The sequence below is a fragment of the Piliocolobus tephrosceles genome, chromosome 19, assembly GCF_002776525.5.
Source record: "Piliocolobus tephrosceles isolate RC106 chromosome 19, ASM277652v3, whole genome shotgun sequence".
Taxonomy (NCBI): domain Eukaryota; kingdom Metazoa; phylum Chordata; class Mammalia; order Primates; family Cercopithecidae; genus Piliocolobus; species Piliocolobus tephrosceles.
This window is the reverse complement of record NC_045452.1, coordinates 25,999,672-26,021,100: the sequence shown is the minus strand read 5'-3', so window position 1 is coordinate 26,021,100 and position 21,429 is coordinate 25,999,672. Positions and strand designations below refer to the sequence as shown.

Here is a 21,429-nt window from a genome sequence, read left to right as displayed (position 1 = left end):
GTGCCCAGCACTGCAGCTCCCAGAACCAGAGCAAGTGGAAGGACAGAGGTTGCACAGCTCTGTGGCCACCAGGACCAGAGCAAACACGGAGACAGAGGCTGCACAGCTCTGGGGCCACCGCCAGTACCAGAGCAAGCACAGGGACAGAGGCTGCACCACTCTGCAGCTATCACAAGGACCAGAGCAAGCTCAGGGACAGAGGGTGCCCAGCTCTGGGACCAGGTTGCGCAAACTCGGCAGCCACCACAAGGACCAGAGCAAGCTCAGGGACAGAGGCTGCACCGCTCTACAGCCACTACAAAGACCAGAACAAGCACAGGGACAGAGGCTGCACAGCACTGCAGCTGCCAGAACCAGAGCAAGTGGAGGGACAGAGGTTGCATAGCTCTGTGGCCACCAGGACCAGAGCAAACGCAGAGACAGAGGCTGCACAGCTCTGGGGCCACCACCAAGTCGAGTTAGCACAAGGACAGAGGCTGCACAACTCTGCAGCCACTAGGACCAGAGCATCTGGTGTTCACCTTGGTATGGGTGGGGGGCCAAATGATGCAGTATTGGTAATAATGCACTCTGCTCACCCCAAGACAGTCGAGGTGACCTACAAGATGACCATTCCTCCCTGGTCACCCTAAGCCTCAACCCACCCTAACCCAAGACAGCAAAGGGAATTTATGCATCATTACTGACAAGCTTGGTGCGCCCACCCTCAGCTGCATTTTGCATACACCCTTATGGAGATAGAATTCTCACTCCACACAATTCATCCTTTAAAAGTGTGTGATTCGATGGCTTTTAGGATATTCACAAAATTGTGCAACCATCACCATGATCCATTTTAGAACATTTTCAACCCTCCAAAGAAACCGATGCCCATTAGCAGCCACTCTCCCTGTCTCCCTCCCACACCCCCTCACAGCCTTGAATCTACTTCCCCTCCCCATGGATTTGGCTTTCTGGACATTTCATATAAACAGGAGCAGATGATGTGTGCCCTTCCGTGTCTGGTTTCTATCACTGAGCGTGTTTTCGAGGTTCATCCATGTTACAGCATGTTTCCGTCCTTCTTTCGTGCCTATGCTGAATCCTATTCCATCTCATGGGGGACCACATTTGGTTTCTCCATCCCTTGGTTGATGCTTATTTTGGTTATCACCCCTTTTTAGGTACCGTGAGCGGTGCTGACATGAACGTTCAGGTACGAATCTCTTTGTGGATGTGAGTTTCATTTTTCCAGGCCAGCCTTCCTCTTAAGCCTTTTCGCAACAGATTTTCTATTCAGTTCACTGGGTGATACGCTTTAGAAGAAAATTGCTTCCATTGTGAAAGTACCTATAGAAAGATAGGACTCCCGCCGAACACAATTCCACCTGGCCAGTCCTGCTTCCGACATGTCTATTCCACAAATAAAACGGACTCGATCAATGGCACGGAGTGCATGATTTTCCTGTGCAAGGGAAACTAACGCAGTGATCTAATTGGTCCCAGTAACCTCTCGGAAATGGGAGTTTATGGCCTCTCTCAGAGATGAACAAAAGGACACAAGTCCAGAACATACCGTCCCCTGTCACTCAGAAACAGCTGCAACCTGCGACACTGGCCACAAGGCAAATTCTGTGAAGCACACTCTATTTTCCCAGTAACACAAAAATGTCAAACCTGACACACAAGCCCACAAGGAACAGAGGTAAAAATAAATTAAAGGGCAGTCTGCAGGCAGAGGTGCATGGCCCTGTGGCATTCTGGTCTTGTCAACGCCACCTCTGAAGGTCAGGGGCACAGCACCAGACACCCTGCTTCCACCCTGTGCCATCTCTGCGAGGCGGCCGGCAGGGCAAGGGAGAGCACTGGCCTGGGAGTCCCAGGGATGCACCTGAACCCCCTCAGTTCCCAAGGAGCTGCCTCCCCCGACCCCCCCATGGCCCACAGACCCCCACACTCACTGGCTTCCTGCCCTCCTCTTTCAGCCTCTGCAGCCTCCCTTGGGGGATCCTCCCCGACTCCCCCAACCCTCACACGGCGCGTTCCTGAGGGCGCTGAACAGGAACAGCCTGTTCCTGAGGCCCCTTCTCCCTCCCCACTCTCTTCTGAGGCCGGTTTATGCCCTCCTGCAACTTCCAGCGCTGTCCCTAACCCTGGACCCCCTAAGCACAGGGCCCACCTCCCCATGCTCCTCCCACGGGAGGGTGGGGGGGTTCCGTGAGCGTCTCTAACAGGACTCCCCACACCCCAGGCCTGCTCCTTTCCAGGGAAGGCAGGCAGGAAGGCAGGAAGGCAAGCAGGCAGGACACCTGAGGAAAGAGCACTGGAGGCAGAGGGGACAGCCAGGAGGAGCCCTGCCGGTGAGCTGAGCACAGGGGACTAACAGTGACAGGAATGGGGGGAGGGGGACAGGGCCGAACCTGGACTCTCCCCCAGGCTGTGAGGGGAGGGGGCCGTGAAACCGCTCGGGTCAGGGTATTCCCCCCAGACCAAGAGACCTGGAGTGCCACCCAGGGTGGCTCTTGAAGACTGACCCAGCCACTGACCCCGAGCCAACTTCCCCAGCCACAGAACCCAGGCCCCTGCGTCTATGCCCTGCCCCCCGGGAACTTGCTCTGGCTATTTAGTGAGATTTTATGGGTTTGTTTTTTGTTTGTTTTGTTGTTTGTTTGTTTTCAAAGTGTGTCATTTAACTTTGAGAGGGAACACTAAGTTTACAGACAGATGGAGCAGCAATCCTAACTACCCTTTTTGGTCTTCGAAGCCCTCCTCTGCCTGCTTCCACTCTCTCACCACCCTCATTTCCACCATGGGTTCCCCATGATTTTCCCAGCTCCCCGGCTGACCTCCTTCCCACCTGCAGCCTCCCAGGCCACAGACCTCTTCCCTCCACCAACCACTCAGCCCTTGACAGCCAGGTAAGGCCAGCGACAGTGCCTCTTCCACCTCCTCAGACCACCCAGCAAACCCTAAGCCCGAAAGATGCCGTAAAGACTAGATAAGCGACTACTCGTCGTATTCTGTGTGTCTTTTATAATTTTTGGCTAATGGCTTTAAAATGGGTTTGCCTGGTGCAGAGGCTCACACCTGCAATCCTACCACTTTGGGAGGCTGAAGCGGGAGGATTGTTTGAGCCCAGGAGTTTGAGACTACCCTGGGCAACAAAGTGAGACCCCGTCTTTACAAAAAAAAATATTTAAATTAGCCAGGTGTGGCAGTGCACACCTGTTGTCCCAGCTACTCGGGGGTCTGAGGCAGAAGGATTGCTTGAGCCTGGGAGGAAGCTGCAGTGAGCTGTGATGGGGACACTGCACTCCAGCCTGGGTGACAGAGCAAGACCCTGTCTCAAAAAAAAAAAAGAAAGTTTTGCAGGCAGAATTTTAAAACACCCCCTAAAATTCCGACCCACTGGTGCACACGCCTGTGTAAATACAGCATGGCATGAATACGTAGGGTCTGCATTAAGATCCAGCTCCACCAGAGTTTTAGCTGTGTGACCTTGAGTCACTCACTTAACCTCTCTGGACCTCAGAAAGGTTTCCTTTCATTCAGAAAGGAAAATAAGTCAACCCCTAGCCCTGTGCACACTATATGACCCAGTAACTCCAGCTCTAATTTCTCCCAAGGTACTAAGCCAAATGTGGCCCCAGACGCTTACTAGCTCTGGAATGATTCCACATTTGTATAAGAAAAATGAAAAACGCAGAGAAGTCTGAAGACACATATATGAAAAAAAAAATAGCCCTGCCTTCTGGTGGATTTTTCTGTCTTCCAGGTTTTCAGTAGCATATATTACTTTGGCAGTTCAAAAAGATAATAAGTATCATTTTTACAAATTAATCACTCTCCAGATGGCTTCTAAAGAACTTGACAAGCAGGTTTTAAATGCATATAGAGGCTGCGGTGGCTCATGCCTGTAATCCCAGCACTTTGGGATGTCGAGGCTGGTGGATCACTTGAGGTCTGGAGATTGAAACCAGCCTGGCCCACATGGTGAAACCCTGTCTCTACTAAAAATATAAAAATCAGCCGGGCATGGTGGTGTGTGCAATTCCAGCTACTCTAGAGGCTGAGGCAGGAGAATCACTGGAACCTGGGAGGCAGAGGTTGCGGTGAGTTGAGATTGCACCACTGCACTCCCGCCTGGGCAACAGAGCAAGACTCCATCTAAAAATAATAATAATGATGATGATAATAATAATAATAAAATGCACATGTAAATTCAAGGGACTCCGGGATTGCCAAAACAATCTGTAAAAGATGAACAAAACTGGAGGACCCCACTCCACCGTTTCAAACCTGACTACAAAGCTCCAGTCATCAAAACTGCAGGACTGACATCAAGGTAGACACAGACCCATGGAACAGAAAGAGGCGTCCAAGATAAATCTCACATCACAGTCAACTGATATTAACAAGGATACCAGGACAATTCAGTGGGGAGAAAATAGTCCTGTTTCCTGCCTTAGCCTTCTTTGGAGCATGCAGGCCACGTGATCTCATTTTCACTCATCAGGTCTGTCTTCCCAGCTGGCCTGGCAGCTCCTCCCAGGCGGGGCCTGTGTTTTGTTCAATGCCATATTCCCAGTGGCTAAAGCAGGCACAGACCCACAGAAAGGGGCTCAAACTGCAGGGCCATCTACGGCCTTTCTAGAAAGGTCTCCTAGGCATGCAGACATTTGGTTCCAGAGGCTGCCGTGCTCAGAACTCAGTCTTGTTAGGAAACACACAAGAGACAATGTTGCTGCTATACAGAAAACTGAAAAAAGAAAAAAAAAAATCACATCTGGATCTCGAACCCGGTCCCAGACCAAACCTAAAAATAACAAACAGAAAGATTAAAATCAAATCCCACGCAGCAGGCCACGGCAGTCCGCTCTGGGAAGCAAAAACCGTTCACGGCCCAATTCCACCGCCACCCCGAGGAGGTACAATTTATTCCTGGATACCACAGCTCATGCTGCCGCTGTACTTCCCAGGCCATCCATCTTAATCCGCTGTGTCACAAAAGACTTTTTAAAGATAGCACTAGTCATTATTTTTAGGGACGCACTCATTTGCCAACCCCGAATCCTGCGGGCAGATGTCTAGGATGTGCATTAATTGTGCTCGTGCACACCACTCCATCACGCACGCCTTACGAGATTTTGCTTTAACCAGAATTAAAAACAAGTACTTTTCCTTTAGATCCTTCTGAATGATAATCAGGATCTGCAGCCTGTCTCCCCCAGAGCTATGACAGTTACGTTTTAATTACTTCCACAAAGAGTCGGACGAGGGCTGATTGCAACAGGCAGGAGGAGACGCGGCCTGGTGGGGGCCAGGGGGCACAGGAGGGTACCTCTGTGTGGCTCCGACAGCACTAATTTCTGCCCAGAGGATGGTTTTCATGCAGCTGACTTTCTTCACAGAGACAAAGGGAGGAAGAAAACAGAACTTAAAGACCAGGAAGGGTCTTGTCCAATCAACCGGGGAATGAGATGTGAAATGTGCTCTTGGGGGGAGACGCACCCCCAGATGAGATGTAGTCAGTCTGCTTTCAACCAGTCTGCTTAAGGAGTTCTGCGTGGTTTTTTCCTGACACCCAACATGTCATTCCAACAGCAACTCTCTGCTTATCTGATACCAACGGGGTGTCCTACGATTCAGTCCGATTCTAACATCAACTACCTGGAGTTGACCCCACAGGCTAAGAGCTCAGTCCCACCAAACGGACTTCATTTCAGACACCAGTTACGGATGGGGCTACCAGGCTGCCTGAGGAGCCTCTTCCCGCTGATTACAAATCAGGGCTTCTCACCTCAGGTTCAGTGATTTGCCGGAATGCACAGAGCTCAGAAAAGCATTTTACTTAGGATTACCAACTTACTATAAAGATTAGAACTCAGGCACAGCGGGTGGGGAGCGGTGGCTCATGCCTGTAATCCCAGTACTTTGGGAGGCTGAGGCAGGCAGATTGCCTGAGCTCAGAAGTTTGCAACCATCCAGGGTAATACGGTGAAACCGCATCTCTACTAAAATACAAAAAATTAGCCGGGCGTAGTGGTGGGCGCCTGTAATCCCAGCTACTTGGGAGGCTGAGGCATGAGAATCACTTGAACCCGGGAGGCAGAGGTTGCAGTGAGCTGAGATCGCACCACTGCACTGCAGCCTGGCCAACAGTGTGAGACTCCATCTCAAAAAAAAAAAAACAACAACAAGAACTCAGGGACAGCGTAATTAATAGGAAACGCTTCTTAGGACAGCGTTTTCGGGGAGGGGAGGGGCTTCCATGCCCTCTCCCTGCGTGTCCCCCTCCCAGCACCTCCATGGGTGTTCCCCAGCTCTGAAGCTCTCTGAATCCCACTGTTGATGGGTTTTGTGGAGGATTCATTATGTAGGCGACTGATTACATCATTGGCTACTGGCGATTTGATTCACTCTCCAGCCCCTCTCCACCCCTCCCAGAGGCTGGGGGTAGGTAGGACTGACAGCCCCACCCCTCTAATCCTGTGCTTGGTTACTCTGGGGCCAGCCCCCACCCTGAGTCACCTCATTAGCATAAACCCAGGTCTCATTATGAAAAACAAAAGACGTTCCTATCACTCAGGAAATCGCAAAGGTTTTAGGTGCTGCGTGCTAGGAATCCACACCAGGACCCGGAGGCTAAGGCCAGGTCTAGGTTTCTCCTTAAATTTCAACTGTATAGGTTTCCCTTGGCTATTCATTCTGGAAAGCATAAGAATAGCCACTCCCCCCCCCCCCTTTTTTTTTTTGAGACGGAGTCTCGCTCTATGGCCCAGGCTGGAGTGCAGCGGCGCAATCTCGGCTCACTGCAAGCTCCGCCCCCCAGGTTCATGCCATTCTCCTGCCTCAGCCTTCCAAGTAGCTGGGACTACAGGCGCCCGCCACCACGCCCGGCTAATTTTTTGTATTTTTAGTAGAGATGGGGTTTCACTGTGTTAGCCAGGATGGTCTCGATCTCCTGAGCTGGTGATCTGCCCGCCTCAGCCTCCCAAAGTGCTGGGATTACAGGTGTGAGCCACGGTGCCCCGCCGCCCCTCCCTCTTTTAAGAATCACTGAAAATTTAAAGTATCTCATCTATAAACCTCTAGTTGCCTGGGCAGCAGTCACTGTTCACCCATAAGTAATTCAGGTCGCCGCTGGAGAAGGTTAGAGAAAATACACAAGAAGAAACACCAGCAAAGATGACTTTCAGGTAAGTCTTCCAGGCTCCTGCACCCACTTCCAAACTGGCACTGCCCGTCTGTCCATCCACCTCCCTCCCGGGCTGCCCTGTTCACGCTCATGTTCCCAGCACTGCCCTGACAGTGCTAACGGGTGATCATGTGTATGATCTAACATCATCCTGACAATGACACTTTGAGGTTGTCAGGTTGGTGCTATTAGCCTCCCACTTTAATCTGAGTTGGGATTTGAATCCAGGAAGCTGACCCCAGAGCCGACCTTCACCCCTTAACAGCATAATACATGAGTATAATCAATGCTCAGAGACAAGTTTTGAATGATTGGCCTCATTCTCAGTGCCTGGCTTAGTCAGAGCTAAGGATTTTTTTAAACAGGAGCAGAGGGCAGCTCACAATATTTTACACTGCGACAGTCCCAAGGCAGCAGAGGTCAGAGGGGGTATCTACAGGAGAAGACAGGACAGGCAATCAAGACAAGAGGAAAAGAAGTGCAGATGACAGAGAACAGAAAAAGAGAAAACAAGAGGACCAGCCAGGCGTCCTTGGAAATGTCCCCCGTTTCCAAGAGGGACATTCAAGACTGCAATGTGGCCACAAGCAATGGCCACATCACCATATCCAGTAGGTCAGGATGTCGGCCAGACCTGTCTGTTCCCTGACCTGCTCAGGCCTGCATACGGTCCGTGCTTTGCACTAACAATGTCTGCTTCAGGACCGAATGCCTCCGAGGAACCATCGGGAGGTGGCCTCTACTAAGGCCTACTTAGATGTAATCCGCTAGCATTAGATCATGACAGTCCACAGGACACAAAGGATGCTCTGGAAAGCAGAGAGAATCAGGCAGGTAATGTGGATGGAGGTGTTCTGTCTGCACCATCCAGACTGGCCATCTCCTCCCAAGGCGAGCACCTGGGACCACCTACATCAGCATCCAATCCACAGGTTTACTCCAACCCTCACCTCCTCTTCCCAGAGCCTCCTCCCTGCCATCTCACAGGTTTGGGGTGGAGCAAAAAAAACCACAACTGGCTGGGCACAGTGGTTCACGCCTATAATCCCAGCATTTTGGGAGGCCAAGGCAGGCAATTCACTTGAGGTCAGGAGTTTGAGACCAGCCTGGCCAACATGGTGAAGCCCTCTCTCTACTAAAAATATAAAAAATTAGCTGGGCGTCGTGGTGCATGCGTATAATCCCACCTACTTGGGAGGCTGAGGCAGGAGACTCACTTAAGCCTGGGAGGCAGAGGTTGCAATAAGCTGAGATCGTGCCACTGCACTCCAGCCTAGGTGATAGAGTAATAGAGTAAGACCCTATCTCAAAACAACACAAAACAACAGCAACAACAACAACAAAAAGCAACCATGTCTGTCTTATCTCTAAGCCACATGCCATCGTGGGAGATCCTGGTGTGAACCTCATGTTGGTGCTGCTGACACAAACCCCCATCGGTTCTCTCACTGTCCATCAAGGATGAATTAGCTGTGTGTGCATGGCAGGACTCCAGCCCTGGGGATTCAGCAGGCCAGAGAACGTCACGGTCCCTCACAGCATAAGATTACATTCTAGGGGAGGAGAAAGACCAAAAACAAACTAGTAAGCGGGAAATGGCTCCAGGTGGGAGCAAGCCCAGCAAAGAAAAAGTAATTGGGGTTAGAAGGAGAGTGATGGAGTGACGGGGGCAGGAAATACGTCTCCAAGGAAGAAGCATCGAGAGAAAACTGAAAGAAGTGGAGAAGACAGCTCCAAACATGGGCCTTTGAAAGTCCGAAGACCAGGTATGTGATAAGGAACCTAACATTGCCCATGGAGAATTTGGGCCTGTGCCCTCGGCCCCTGGGAGGTGACCTCCTAAGCCCCAGAATGCCTTGCCAGATAAAGTACCTCTGCTTACCTGGGGGCCTCAGGCCAGCCAGAGAGTAACTGTGTGATTCAGGGAGGGGCTTTGGATGGCACTGCATCAGCCAGCTGCTGGAGGGGCTGGAGACAGATGAGCCATGTGGACAGTCAGCCACGCCCATGCAAGGGAGCCTCAGCAGAAACTCTGGACACGGAGGCTCAGATGACTCTCCTGGCTGGCAATACCGTATGCACATTGTCCCACATCGCCAGGAGAGTATCGCTGCCCATGATGCCATGGTGACAGGACAATGGAGGCGCCGTGTGGGTGCGTTCAACTCCGCCCTGGGCAACTCTTCCCTCGGCTGATTTTCATCTGCATCCCTTCGCCATCAGAAAGCATAACTGTGAGTGTGACAGCTTTAAGTGAGTTCTGGGAGTCCCTCTAGCAAATGATCAAACCTCAGGGCAGTGTTGGAGATCCTGAACTTGCCACTGATGTCAGAAGTGAGGGTGGGCTTATGCGATGTCCCCTTTCACCTGATGACCAGTGGGCACTGGCTCCGTGTGTCCTCAGAGCAGCAAGCTGGTCAGGGTGGCCGGGGCAGTGAAGGAGGAGGGGAGGCAGGGAACGACACAGGAAGGGTCTGGGCAGAGCAGGTATGTGGGTGCTCCGCTCAGCAGCAGCCCAAAGACAGGCCGCAGTGCTAGCCTCCGGCTCAGGCAGCGGCTGGCAGGCTGACTCTCCCCTGCTCACCCCTACCCGCACAAGCATGCTGCTCTGGCCTTGTGCAGTGAGGACCTGACTCCCCAACCCAGAAGAAAGGAGGTGCTGAGAGTCCATGAACATGAGCAAATCCAGACTCAGGGAAAAACCCCGGCCGCACAGAGAGCCCCCTGCATGCCTGAGAAATGAGAATCAACCAAGTGCAGCCCAGGCTCAGCACAGCCATCTCACCTGCTGCCACCCACACGCTTCTCTGTTTAAAAGGCTACAGTCAGGGAGAACTAATATTTAATGTACATCCCCTCTGTGCCACCACTACAGTAACTAACATGCCACTGACAGCCAAACTGATGCTGCTCTCCGGGTTGCTGTGTCTATGCTTATTTTGGAGAAGATTGATCAAGAGTGGAAAACGTCTGCCAGCCTGCTTTGAGATGCAACCTGCAGTCTGAGAGCAGGTGGAGCCTTCCAGAAACATGTGCTTCAGGCTGGTGGGACGGTCACAGTACCAGGCTTCTCAATGTCTGGCAACTGGCCCTTCCGGGAAATGGCCAAGGATGCTGCCGCTGCAGGCACCAAAACCCACCCTGCCTGGCCCTCGTGGCCAGGGTCCGCCAGCTGCAGCTGGAGGCAGAGCCTGGAGAAGGGGAAGGTGTTAGTTACCTGTGGCTGCTGTAACAAATTAACACCAACCCAGGGGCTTCCAACAGCTCAGTGGATTCTCCTGCAGTCCTAGAGTCCAAGATCTGTTCCACTGGGTTAAAATCCAGGTATCAGCAGGGCTGGTGCCTTCTGGAGGCTCCAGGGCTCCTTCCGGGTTCTCCAGTGGAGAATCCATTTCTTTGTCTTTTCCACTTCTAGAGGCAGAGTCCGCCTGCATCCATTAGTGTGTGGCCCCTTTTTCCAACTTCAGAGCCAAAAGCTACCACTTTGCCTCCAGGGTCAAGCTGCCACGTTCATGTGCAAAGCTCCCCATGTCCCCCTTATACAGACACTAGTGAACACATTGGGCCCACCTGGATCATCCAGGACGACCTCCCCATTGCAAGGTCGTTAACTACACCTGTCATGTCCCTTTGCCATGTAAGACGATAGCCAATGGCTCCAGGGATGATCACACGGTCATCTTTGGGGACCATGATTCTGGCCCAGGTTCCCTGCGAAACAGAACCAGGGCAAAGCTCACCGCTGATGCATTTTCTTTGGCAGGGGTTTGGGGTGAGGGGAGGGCATCCCAGGCTAGCAACAGGGAGGGGAAGGGAGGTGAGGCAGGTGCATGAGCTGGTTATGGCTTCAGAAGAAAACCCAGTTGATGCTCAGCCACACGGCCCATCTCCACGAGCCATGGTCTCAGAATCAAACACCGGGGAAGTCAGGGAGAGGCATTTATTCCTTGCCTCCTTCCTGTCATTAGTCCTACTTTGCCCCAAAGGATGTTAATTAACTTCCCCAAACAGTCAGTCCACCCCATGCTCCTCAACGTGGCCTTCTTCTCAATCTGGAACCTGGAAGAGGTAGAGCAGCTGGAGCCTCCACGGGTCCCTTCAGTTTGGCCCTGGCTGCCACAGACATTGTGGCCCCTCCACGGTGGGCTGGCACTCAGCAGCCCAGCCCTTGCCCCACCAAGGCCAAAACAGCCTGGGGGTCTTTGGTGGCAAAGCAGCAAAGGCAGGGGTGGGTGGCGCTGCAGACATCTGGGAGGAACATAAATGAAATCCTGCATAGCAGGGAAATCACTTATCCATCCCCCAGCCCCAGGGCCTAGCACAGGACCTTGCACTCAACCCGGCTCAGTGAACACAGCACCAAACGGACAGAGTCATTCAAGTCCAGACACATCACTAACCCCAGCACCTGGGAATGGAGAGTTACTTAAACCTCTTTTTTTTTTTTTTTTTTTTTGAGACAGGGTCTTGCTGTGTCACTCAGGCTAGAGTGCAGTGGCTATTCACAGGCATAATCCCAGCTCATTGCAGCCTTGACCTCCTGGGCTCAATCAATCCTCCCACTTCGGCCTCCTGAATAGCAAGGATCACTGGCGCCTCCCACCACACCCAGTTAAATTTTGTGTGTGTGTGTATATATATATATACATATATATATATATATATATTTTTTTTTTTTTCTGTGTGTAGAGACAGGGTTTTGCCATGTTGCCCAGACTGGTCTTGAACACCTGGGCTCAAGCAATCCCCCAACCTTGGCCTCCCAAAGTGCTGGGATTACAGGCATGAGCCACCGTGCCCGGCCTCAATGTAAATTTTAAAAGAATATAACTTGCAAGCTGTTTTACTTATTCTGAATGAGCCTTCATGAAAACACAGTTGTACAGCCCAGTGTCAGGTCCATTGCGGTGGTGAAGGTGGAGAAGCTTTTTAAAAAGCACTTTTAATAGAAAAATGTCTGTTTCTGGCAGACACTATCACCATCCGCATTTTCAAGAATCCCGGGGTGCCCAAGCTGGCCGTGAGCTGTGGAAGTCAAGTGTCTGTGTCTGCCACGGCCGTCTGCCCAAGAGCCCACCCTGGGTTCACCAGGGTCAGGCGGAGCCCACAGCCTCTCCTCTTCAGGGGATTCCCTCTCAAGCCCTACCGTGGTTTAGATCAGAGCAACCAAAACTGCAATCTGTACTTGGACCCACACAAGCACTGCCTCACGGCAAGCAGGAGCCACGCTAGAGAAGGACAGCCGCTGCCCCAGAAGGCCAGCGCCACGGGCCCCTTCCCTCACTGTTCCCTGACGTCTGGGAGCAGGGCAGCCAGGTTCCCCGCCCAGCTGGGATTCACGCCTCCAGACGTGGTGGAAACTGACTGTCCACTCAGCGCAGTCATCGACATCAGATGGCTCCTCGGCAGGAGTGGCCAGAGGGGTCACCCTCCTGCTTTTCAGGGTTAAATCTGAATCTAGATCCCACCAGGCTCCAGACGCAGTTCCAACTCCATCTGTAAGGTACTACACTAGCTCACGCCACCACTCACTCCTAATCCTAAAATCCCCTCCTGCCAGGCTCTGTCCAGCGAAGAGTTCACAAGCCGGGTTGTTAAAGCCCCAGCTCAGCAGGGCACATGGGAGGCGCTCGGCACTGCGAGCTGGATCCTCCCTGCCATCCTCCTCTGCCAACACGTCTGCCCACCTTCTCACGCAGCACCAACGTCCCTTTCAGGAGCCCTGGGTTTAGCTCCCTTTGTCCACGAGAGCCCTGAACCCCAAAGCCAAGGCCTCGCCCTAAGAGGAAGATTCCAACCAAGACGGAGCTTCTTACCTTGACCAGTTCCTTGAACTTGGGGTCTTCCTTGGACGTGGGGTCGATCATCGTGCGCTCCTCGTTCTCCTCTGCCAGGGACAAAAGGAAGTCACGGTCAGCGATTGTGGGGGTAGCAGGGACATGGGGAGCCGGGGGAGGCCGACTCATCTCTGACAAATGGAGAAGCAGAGAACCCAGCACGAGGGGAGGGTGACTGTGGGGAACCGCCTTCTGGAAGGTGGATGGGGCCTCCTCCCGCCTTCCCCTCTTCCGGAAGGGGATGAAGTCAAACTCCATCGTTCTGCCTGACCTCGCCCCTCCCAGACTCCGCCAGCAGCTGGTCCAAACCATTTCCATGTTTCAGGAGAAGTAAGGAGAGAGCAGCATTGACAGGGCATGAGATGCATCCCCCGGCCGGGACCCGGTATGTGGGAAAGCTCCAGGCACCAGGTAGTTCCCTGTGGCCACTATTTATAAATACATGTGAAGAGTTGGATGGTTATAATGAGATGGAAAATGGTACATTCAGTGGAAAAGAATCAATATGCAATGTTGTATGAAAATAACATACAGAAAAAAATTGAGAAATAAATAGCAAAAAAAAAGGGGGGGGGGGGGGGGGAGGGGCTTAACAGTGAAATGTGCTCATCCTCATCCTCCTTCTATTTCTCTACCTGTTTGCTTTCCCTCCATGTTTCAGCCTGGATCCCACAGACACCAGGCAGCCAGCCGAGCCCGTCATGGAGGACAGTGCCGTGGAGACAGTGCAGAGGCGGGACTGCGGAGGAGGCACCCACAGAAGCCAGGCGTGCTCCACAGCAGAAATGCCCAGCGCCACACAGAAGCCAGCGGGCGCCGAGCACCTCTGAACACACGCAGGGAAGGGCAAGGGGGTCTCAGGCTGCCGACGCTGTCCAGCTCCGGGACCTGCACAGAGCATGGGGCGGGTGAGGCCTAGGTTCCACTCACCGGGAGGCTCTACACCACGCCTCTCTCTTAAAGAGGAAAAAAGGCACAAGAGAGGCCTCAGGCAGAAGCCAGGTACCCCCCAGGACATACAAGTGGAGACAGCCAGGACACAGTAGAGACCAGGGTCCCAGAGCCCAGACAGGCTCCCATGGGGCTGGGGACACTGACCGTGTCGGTCAGAATGAAGACAGCTTTGAAGCTGGGCATAGTGGCTCACGCCTGTAATTCCAGCACTTTGGGAGGCTGAGGAGGGAGGATGGTTTGAGCCCAGGAGTTCCAGACCAACCTGGGCTACATAGTGAAATCCCTGTCTCTATTTTTAAAAATAAATAAAAAATAAAGTAAAATAAAATACAAAAGAAAGAAAACGGCTTTGAGTGAAACTTCGCTGCTGACACAGATGTGATGCAGCTTCCCGGCAGCAGAGTGTAAACGGACAACGTGGAGAAACTGTTTTTGAAGTCATAGAGATCTGATGCCTGAGAAGGACGCTCCAGGTAATGTGCAGGGAGCACTCGAGAGTCCTGACGATGTCTCTGCGAAGGCCTCCGCAGCCTCCCACTCCTGCTGGGATCAAGGCCAGCGTCCTCCATGTGGCCTCCAGGGCCCCTCTCCAGCCTCATTTCCTGCCCTCCTGGTGCAATCTGCTCCAGCCCGTCTGGCCTTCCTCCTTGAAGCCTCACTGCTGCCTGCCCTGAGCCTTGGCACCTGCTCCCGCTGGCCGACACTCTCTCCCTGGCCCGTTTCCTTCACCCTTCAGATCTCAGCTCCCCAGCTGAGATCCTTGAGCCCAAACGCCAAATCTTCCAAGCTCTCCTGTCCCAAAGGACTTGGTGTGCCTGTGTGACCCATGTCTGAGACCCCCTCTGGACCACCTATCTCAGGTGGGCAAGGAGGAGGACCAGGCCGTGCATCCACACGTGTATGGGAGGGGATGCAGGATGGAGAGTGAGCAGGTCACTACCCAATCCCAGCCTTCAGAGAGGCCATTTCTGGGAACAGCCCCTTCAACCCACGCTAAAAATCTAAGCATCGCGCTACCTAGCATGTCCTCACACCTTGCTCTCGCTGAACTGAGAAGCAAGATTTGGGCCCGCCCAGCTCATGTGGCCCCCACAGGGAACTCGCAGCTCCCTCCTGAAGGCTCTGAGCCGACGTCCGACCCCCCGACATCCCCTGGACGGGGCAGCGTGCCGTGCCTGCTCAGATGTCCCAGGACTGCGGGCTCCTTGAGGGGTCCTGCCTCAGTCGGCGGGGCCACTGAGAGGAACGGGGCGTCTGATCCAGAGACTGTGAAAGGCGGAGGACAGAGACACCATTTCGAGCCTTAGTGTCACCAAACACTTTCTCAGAGGCATCTCTGGTCTTTAACTGTCCCCGCGGGGTAGCTTTCATTCCTGAACCCACCTAGAGGAGGACAGTGGGCCCGAGAGGGTAGGCGGCAGGCCCCAGGCAGGCAGCTGTGTGTGGCGGTGTGTCTGTGTCTGCAGATTCCGCCGGAATCTCCCGGCCACCTGGTGATGGTGATGGTAGGCTGGGCTCAGAGGCTCTGCACAGACCAGGGAGCAGCTGCGTCTCACAGGGCAGGGGTCTGACTCAGAGCAGGCGTTTGCCCTAGATGAGGAACCTCTGTGTCTAGGGGCTCCGGAGCTCACCGTCAGCCCCTGCCGCCTGTCAGCATTCATGACTGGCTCGCCTTGGCCTGGGACCGCGGACATGAAGACCCTGCAGGCCACTGAATACCATGGCCCTCAGTCCGCTAGGGGCTGCTCAGCGGCCTAAAGAGGAGCAATTCCCAAACCTCAGCGGGTCCCGGACTCATGGGGGCATGTTTAACACAGAGGGGCCTGGACCCACATACTCTCCTTTGGTAGGTCTTGGGGTGGCGAGGAACCCTCATTGCCGAGTGCCCTGGGACTTTCTGACATCCTGCATTGAGAAATGGGACTCCAGGGACTCTGGGAGACGAGAAAAAGACTGTGAGAGGCTCCTTGCTTTTCCTAAAAGGAAGCTGAGAGCAGACACCAGGAACCGTGCCGTCTCTGAGCTGTGTGACTTTGGTGGTCTCTAAACTGTGCCACGATCCTCTCGGTGGCTCCGAGACTGAGGCAGGACTCCTCGAGGAGCCCACAGTCCTGGGACACCACAGTGGGTACAGCAAGCGCTGCCCAGCCCAGGGGGTGCCGGGGGGTCAGACGTGGGCTCAGAATCTTCAGCAGGTCTGGGTCCGCACCTGGATCGGGTTTCTCTCCACTTCAGTCAGAGGAGAAGCAGCGCCCAGAGGCCGGGGCCGGGGTGGTATCTCCGTGCCAGTGTTTTGTGGCAACCGAGCCCCCACCCTCCCCACCTTGTGCATCACAGCAGAGCATCCATCAGCTGCAATAAAATGTGCCCAAGGATGGAGACCTGTCCTGCTCACCTCTGATGAGGGCCACCCTCTTCACTGAGAGGGTCTAGAGCAGGGGGAGCAGCCCAGCTCTGGGGGCAAAACGCCCGGGGTTCAAAACTTTGGCACTTACTAGTGATCTCTGTGATCGTAGATCTGTGCCTCAGTTTCCCCACCTGTACAATGGGGATAATGGTATAACCCACCTCACAGGGTCACTGAAGGGACTCAGGAGCAGGAGCATTCACAGTGGACCCCCAATATTCACCACAATGATGACATTTATGAGCCCAAAGGATATGAAATACACAAAGAGGACTTCAAAAAGAGTCAGGTGCTGTGCAAATATTCAGTGAGTGAGTTCAGTTATTATTATTTTTTGAGACAGGGTCTAACTCTGTTGCCCAGGCTAGAGTGCAGTGGTATGATCCTGGCTCACTGTAGCCTCCACCTCTTCAGACTCAGGCAATCCTCCCACCTCAGCCTCCTGAGTAGCTGGGACTATAGGTGTGTGCCACCAAGCCTGGCTAATTATTTGTTTATTTTATTTTTTGAGATGGAATTTCACTCTTGTTGCCCAGGCTGGAGTGCAATGGTGGGACCTCGGCTCACTACAACCTCTGCCTCCCGGGTTCAAGCAATTCTCCTGCCTTAGCCTCCCAAGTAGCTGAGATTTCAGGCATTTGCCACCACTCTCGGCTAATTTTTGTATTTTTAGTAGACAGGGTTTCACCATGATGGCCAGTATGGTCTCGAACTCCTGAGCTCAGGTGATCCATCCGCCTCGGCCTCCCAAAGTGCTGGGATTACAGGTGTGAGCCACCACACCCAGCCAATTTTTGCATTTTTTAGTAGAGACAGGGTTTCGCCATGTTGGCCAGTCTGGTCTCGAACTCCTGAGCTCAGATGATCCACCTGCCACGGCCTCCCAAAGTGCTGGGATTACAGGCGTGAGCTACCACACCCAGCCAATTTTGCATTGTTTAGTAGAGACAGGGTTTTGCCATGTTGGCCAGGCTGGTCTCGAACTCCTGAGCTCAGGTGATCCACCCACCACGGCCTCCCAAAGTGCTGGGATTACAGGCCTGAGCCACCGTGCCTGGTGGGGCTGCTCTCTTCTAACTGGAGGGAGAGGAAGCCCAGTGGACCCCGGTGTGACCTCAGGTAGCATCACCAGCTCTGGCTTCGGGTCGGCTAGCGGCTGAACTTGCATTGGCATTTCTTCTCCATAAGCTCTTGTTGGCCTGGCCTTGTCACGGAAACCACAAAAAAGGGATGAACTGGGACTTCCCTTTGAACCAGGGTTTGGAAATAAGTGGAATGTTCCACAATCGCCTTCCAGATCAGCTGGATCCCAAAACACGCTTTAAGGAAAATGTGTCTTAGCTGTTACCCATTACATCAGGCGGTGAGCGCAGGGGCCTGGGCCACTGGGCAGGGCCCACCCTGTAAGCCCAGGCTGCGGGCAGCTCTGGCTGGTCCAAAGGGAGGAAGCATGTTAATCATGTTTTGCAATTTCTTTTTTTCTTTTGTTTCATTGAGATGTCTCGCTCTGTCACCCAGGCTGGAGTGCAGTGGTGCGATCTCGGCTCACTGCAACCTCCCCCTCCCGGGTTCAAGTGATTCTCCTGCCTCAGCCTCCAGAGTAGCTGGGACTACAGGCTAACCACACCCGACTAATTTTTGTATTCTCAGGAGAGACGCGGTTTCACCATGTTGGCCAGGCTGATCTCAAACTCCTGACCTCAAGTGATCCGCTCACTTTGGCCTTCCACAGGGCTGGGATTACAGGCGTGAGCCACCGCGCCCGGCCTGTTTTCTGTATTTTCTGGTGTGTGGCATCTTGGGGCCTTGCTGACTCTGGAGAGACTGCACCTCCAGGGCGAGCTAATTCCTGGAGATGGTAAACCACCCTCTCAGAGCACACCTTTCACATGTAAACCTGCTCAGAGCCAGAGTCCCAGAGCCCAGAGCCCCCAGCCATCTCTTCTTGGGCTCTCACAGGGCTCCTACACTGCCAGTCAATATCCTCACCCTAATCTCCCCCGGCCCTGGGGACGTGCCACGCCATGCCATACCATACCACGCCATGCCACGTGGTGTGGAAGAAGGAGAATATTCTTCCTGAGAAGACTCAGGACAGCTCCTGCACCCCAAAGCCCACCGGTACGACTCCAACAAGCCAGGCCTAGGCCTGTTCACCCAGCCTTGCCCATTCCTTCAGAGAAAACCACAGTAAGGGTATTGGGACCGGACGCAGTGGCTCATACCTATAGTCCCTGCACTTTGGGAAACCGAGACAGGAGAATTGCTTGAACCCAGGAGTTGGAGACCAGCCTGAGCAACATGGCAAGACCCCATCTCTACAAAAAATTTAAAAAGTTAGGTGGGCATGGTGGCACATGCCTTTGTCCCAGCTACTCAGGAGGCTAAGGCAGGAGGATCACTTGAACCTGGAATGTCAAGGCTGCCATGAGCTGTGATCATATCACTGCACTCCAGCTTGGGCGACAGAGTGGGACTCTGTCTCAAAAAATATACACATAAAATATAAAATAAACGCATTGGCCCTGCTCCTTCTGCCTCTGCCTGACACTGGTGCTTTCCATGTGGCCTTCCATGGCGTGGTGTGGTGTCGTATGGTATGGCGTGGTGTGGCACAGTATGGTGTGGCATGGTGTGGCATGGCGTGGCATGGTGTGGTATGGCGTGGCATGGTGTGGTATGGCGTGGCATGGCATGGTGTCGTGGCATGGCGTGGCATAGTGTGGCATGGCATGGCGTGGCATAGTGTGGCCCTGAGTGGCCTGCTACACCTCCTTTCAGAACTATGAGTTTAACAAACTATCTTTTCAAGTCAGTCTTCTCCTGATCTGCTGGCTTCACCACCTGAATAATAAAACTTACGTTTTAAGACTGGGGCAGAAACCCTCAAAGAAGAACTTGCTTTTCCCAACGGACTTTTCTAAACATGACCTTGAGCTAAGAACTTAGACTCCCAAATGCCCCCAGCATCTGATCAAGAGGCCAGATCTATCAGGCTCCTCACTGGCCTCCCCAAGACCAACTTGGTGCCACAGAAGCTCAACTGTCTCAGGGCAGGGAGCGGAGGAACGCCCCGTACCGAGCTGGGTGTCTTCAGGGTGAACATCTGCCAGGGCGGGGGACATCGGTGAGTTGATGGCATTCTTGCCTTCTTCCTGCAGGTCACTCACTGTTGAGCAAAAGGAAAGAAAAACCAGGTTAGTCTACACACCGTGGCCTCACATGTTGGCTGTGGACGCAGAGAGAAATCAATTCCTGTTTTTTCAGCATTTAACAAACATTCCTAAAAGGCCTGTTGCCCAGAAAGAGTCAGAGGGAAAAATGCTCCGAACCAAGAATACATTCTGTAGTTCGTCCCCACCCCACATATTTCCCAGGTCTCGCTGAGCTCTGCCAGTCTGTTTTCACTGCTCTTTGAAACTCATAACTAAGACACCAAAGCTCCCAGATGTTTCCAGATCTGACCAAGGCCGCTGAGGCAGACAAAGCATGGACCACAGCGATGGGGCCTGAGAGGGTGGAACTGCCCTTCCTCTGCTGGGGGGCTGCATCCTGAACCATGGTCTCAAGATGCTAATCCCCTCCGGTCATGCATACAGGTGAATCTGGAGTTTAAAGTGGGGTCACTGGTGATGGCCGCATTCACAGCGACAGAAATATGATGGAACGTCCAGGTCAGGACTGCTGGAACTTGCAACAGAATCTAATAAAGACAGGCAGAGGCTCCAAGTCAGAAACACCATGGCCTCCCGTCTCAAGGGAGTGCTGAACAGTTACAGGGCCTGGAACACCCAGTGATTAGGGACAACCCCAGAACCAGAAGCGACCCCTCATCGCCCTGCACCAGGGAGACCCTCCAGGCCTTTCAGCCATATCCACCAGGGAGGAACACCCACCCACACAGACGCCAGGCATCAAAACCCTTGCTTCTGTGATGTCACATTTTTTCCAGTCACAGCCTCAGCTCCAACTACACGTGGGACTCTAGGTTCCAGCCCCAAGATGCGTCCATGGTGCCAGGTGGAGGTAGGGTCCTGGCCGCTTTCATGGCCCTGGTGGAGGGCTGCTAGGGAGCAGTCCCTGATCACATGCCACAAAAGTACCTAGGCCAGTGTGCCCGGAGCTGTACCTCCTTCTCCATGTAACAGGTTCAGAAGTAAAACCGTATTTCCTCTTTTAACACCAGAGTCACCTCGAACCTTGAACACCTCCAGCTCTGGACACCCAGCCTCCACAGTGGCAGGCGATGGAGCAGCAAGGGGTGTGGCATGATAGCTCTGGAGCAGCAGGCCAGCAGGGCCCCACCATGCTGGCCGTGAGACCCCAGGTACGTCCCACTCACCTCTCTGCACGTCTCTCCATGTGGCATTTACAGGTAATACTGTAAAAATGCCAGGGCCTTTGGAAGGGCTGAATGTAACCATAAATGTCGAGCATCCAGCCCAGAGCATGGCACTCAGTGGGCTCTCGGGACACACCTGTGGACCCAGCTTTCAGGAAGACACAACCTCCATCCTCATAAGGATGATGGCAGCAGGGTCCCAGGATGCCAGCTCCTCTCATGTCAGCAAAGGTCCTGACACTCAGCTTCTGAAAAAGTGGACCCTCTTTTACTCCGTGTCCATAGCTGTACTACTCAAAATAGCCCCAAAGTGGAAATAACCCAGGCCGGGTGCGGTGGCTCACGCCTGTAATCCCAGCACTTTGGGAGGCTGAGGCGGGCGGATCACGAGGTCAAAAGATCGAGATCATCCTGGCCAACATGGTGATACCTTGTCTCTACTAAATATACAAAAATTAGCTGGGCGTGGTGGCACACACCTGTAGTCCCAGCTACTCAGGAGGCTGCGGTGGGAGAATTGCTTGAACCCGGGAGGCAGAGGTTGCAGCGAGCCGAGATCACACCACTGCACTTCAGCCTGGTGACAGAGTGAGACTCTCTCTCAAAAAAAAAAAAGTGGAAATTAACCCATGTTTCCGCACATGGAATTTATAGGTAATACTGCAGAAATGCCAGGGTCTTTAGAAGGGCTCAATGTAACCAAAACATGGAC

At 53.3% G+C, this 21,429-nt stretch overlaps 1 protein-coding gene across 3 annotated transcripts in view; it reads right to left on the bottom strand.

The window, feature by feature from the left end:
• Nucleotides 1–21,429, bottom strand: part of PARVB (parvin beta) — a 141,128-nt gene that overhangs the window by 48,405 nt on the left and 71,294 nt on the right. For all 3 annotated transcript variants that reach the window (XM_023221788.1, XM_023221791.2, XM_023221789.1), the window contains exons 2-3: nucleotides 19,455–19,544; nucleotides 12,994–13,064 (exon numbers count right to left, since the gene is read on the bottom strand). In XM_023221788.1, the coding sequence (XP_023077556.1) occupies nucleotides 12,994–13,064; nucleotides 19,455–19,544 (161 nt within the window). The remainder of the gene's footprint in view (nucleotides 1–12,993; nucleotides 13,065–19,454; nucleotides 19,545–21,429) is intronic.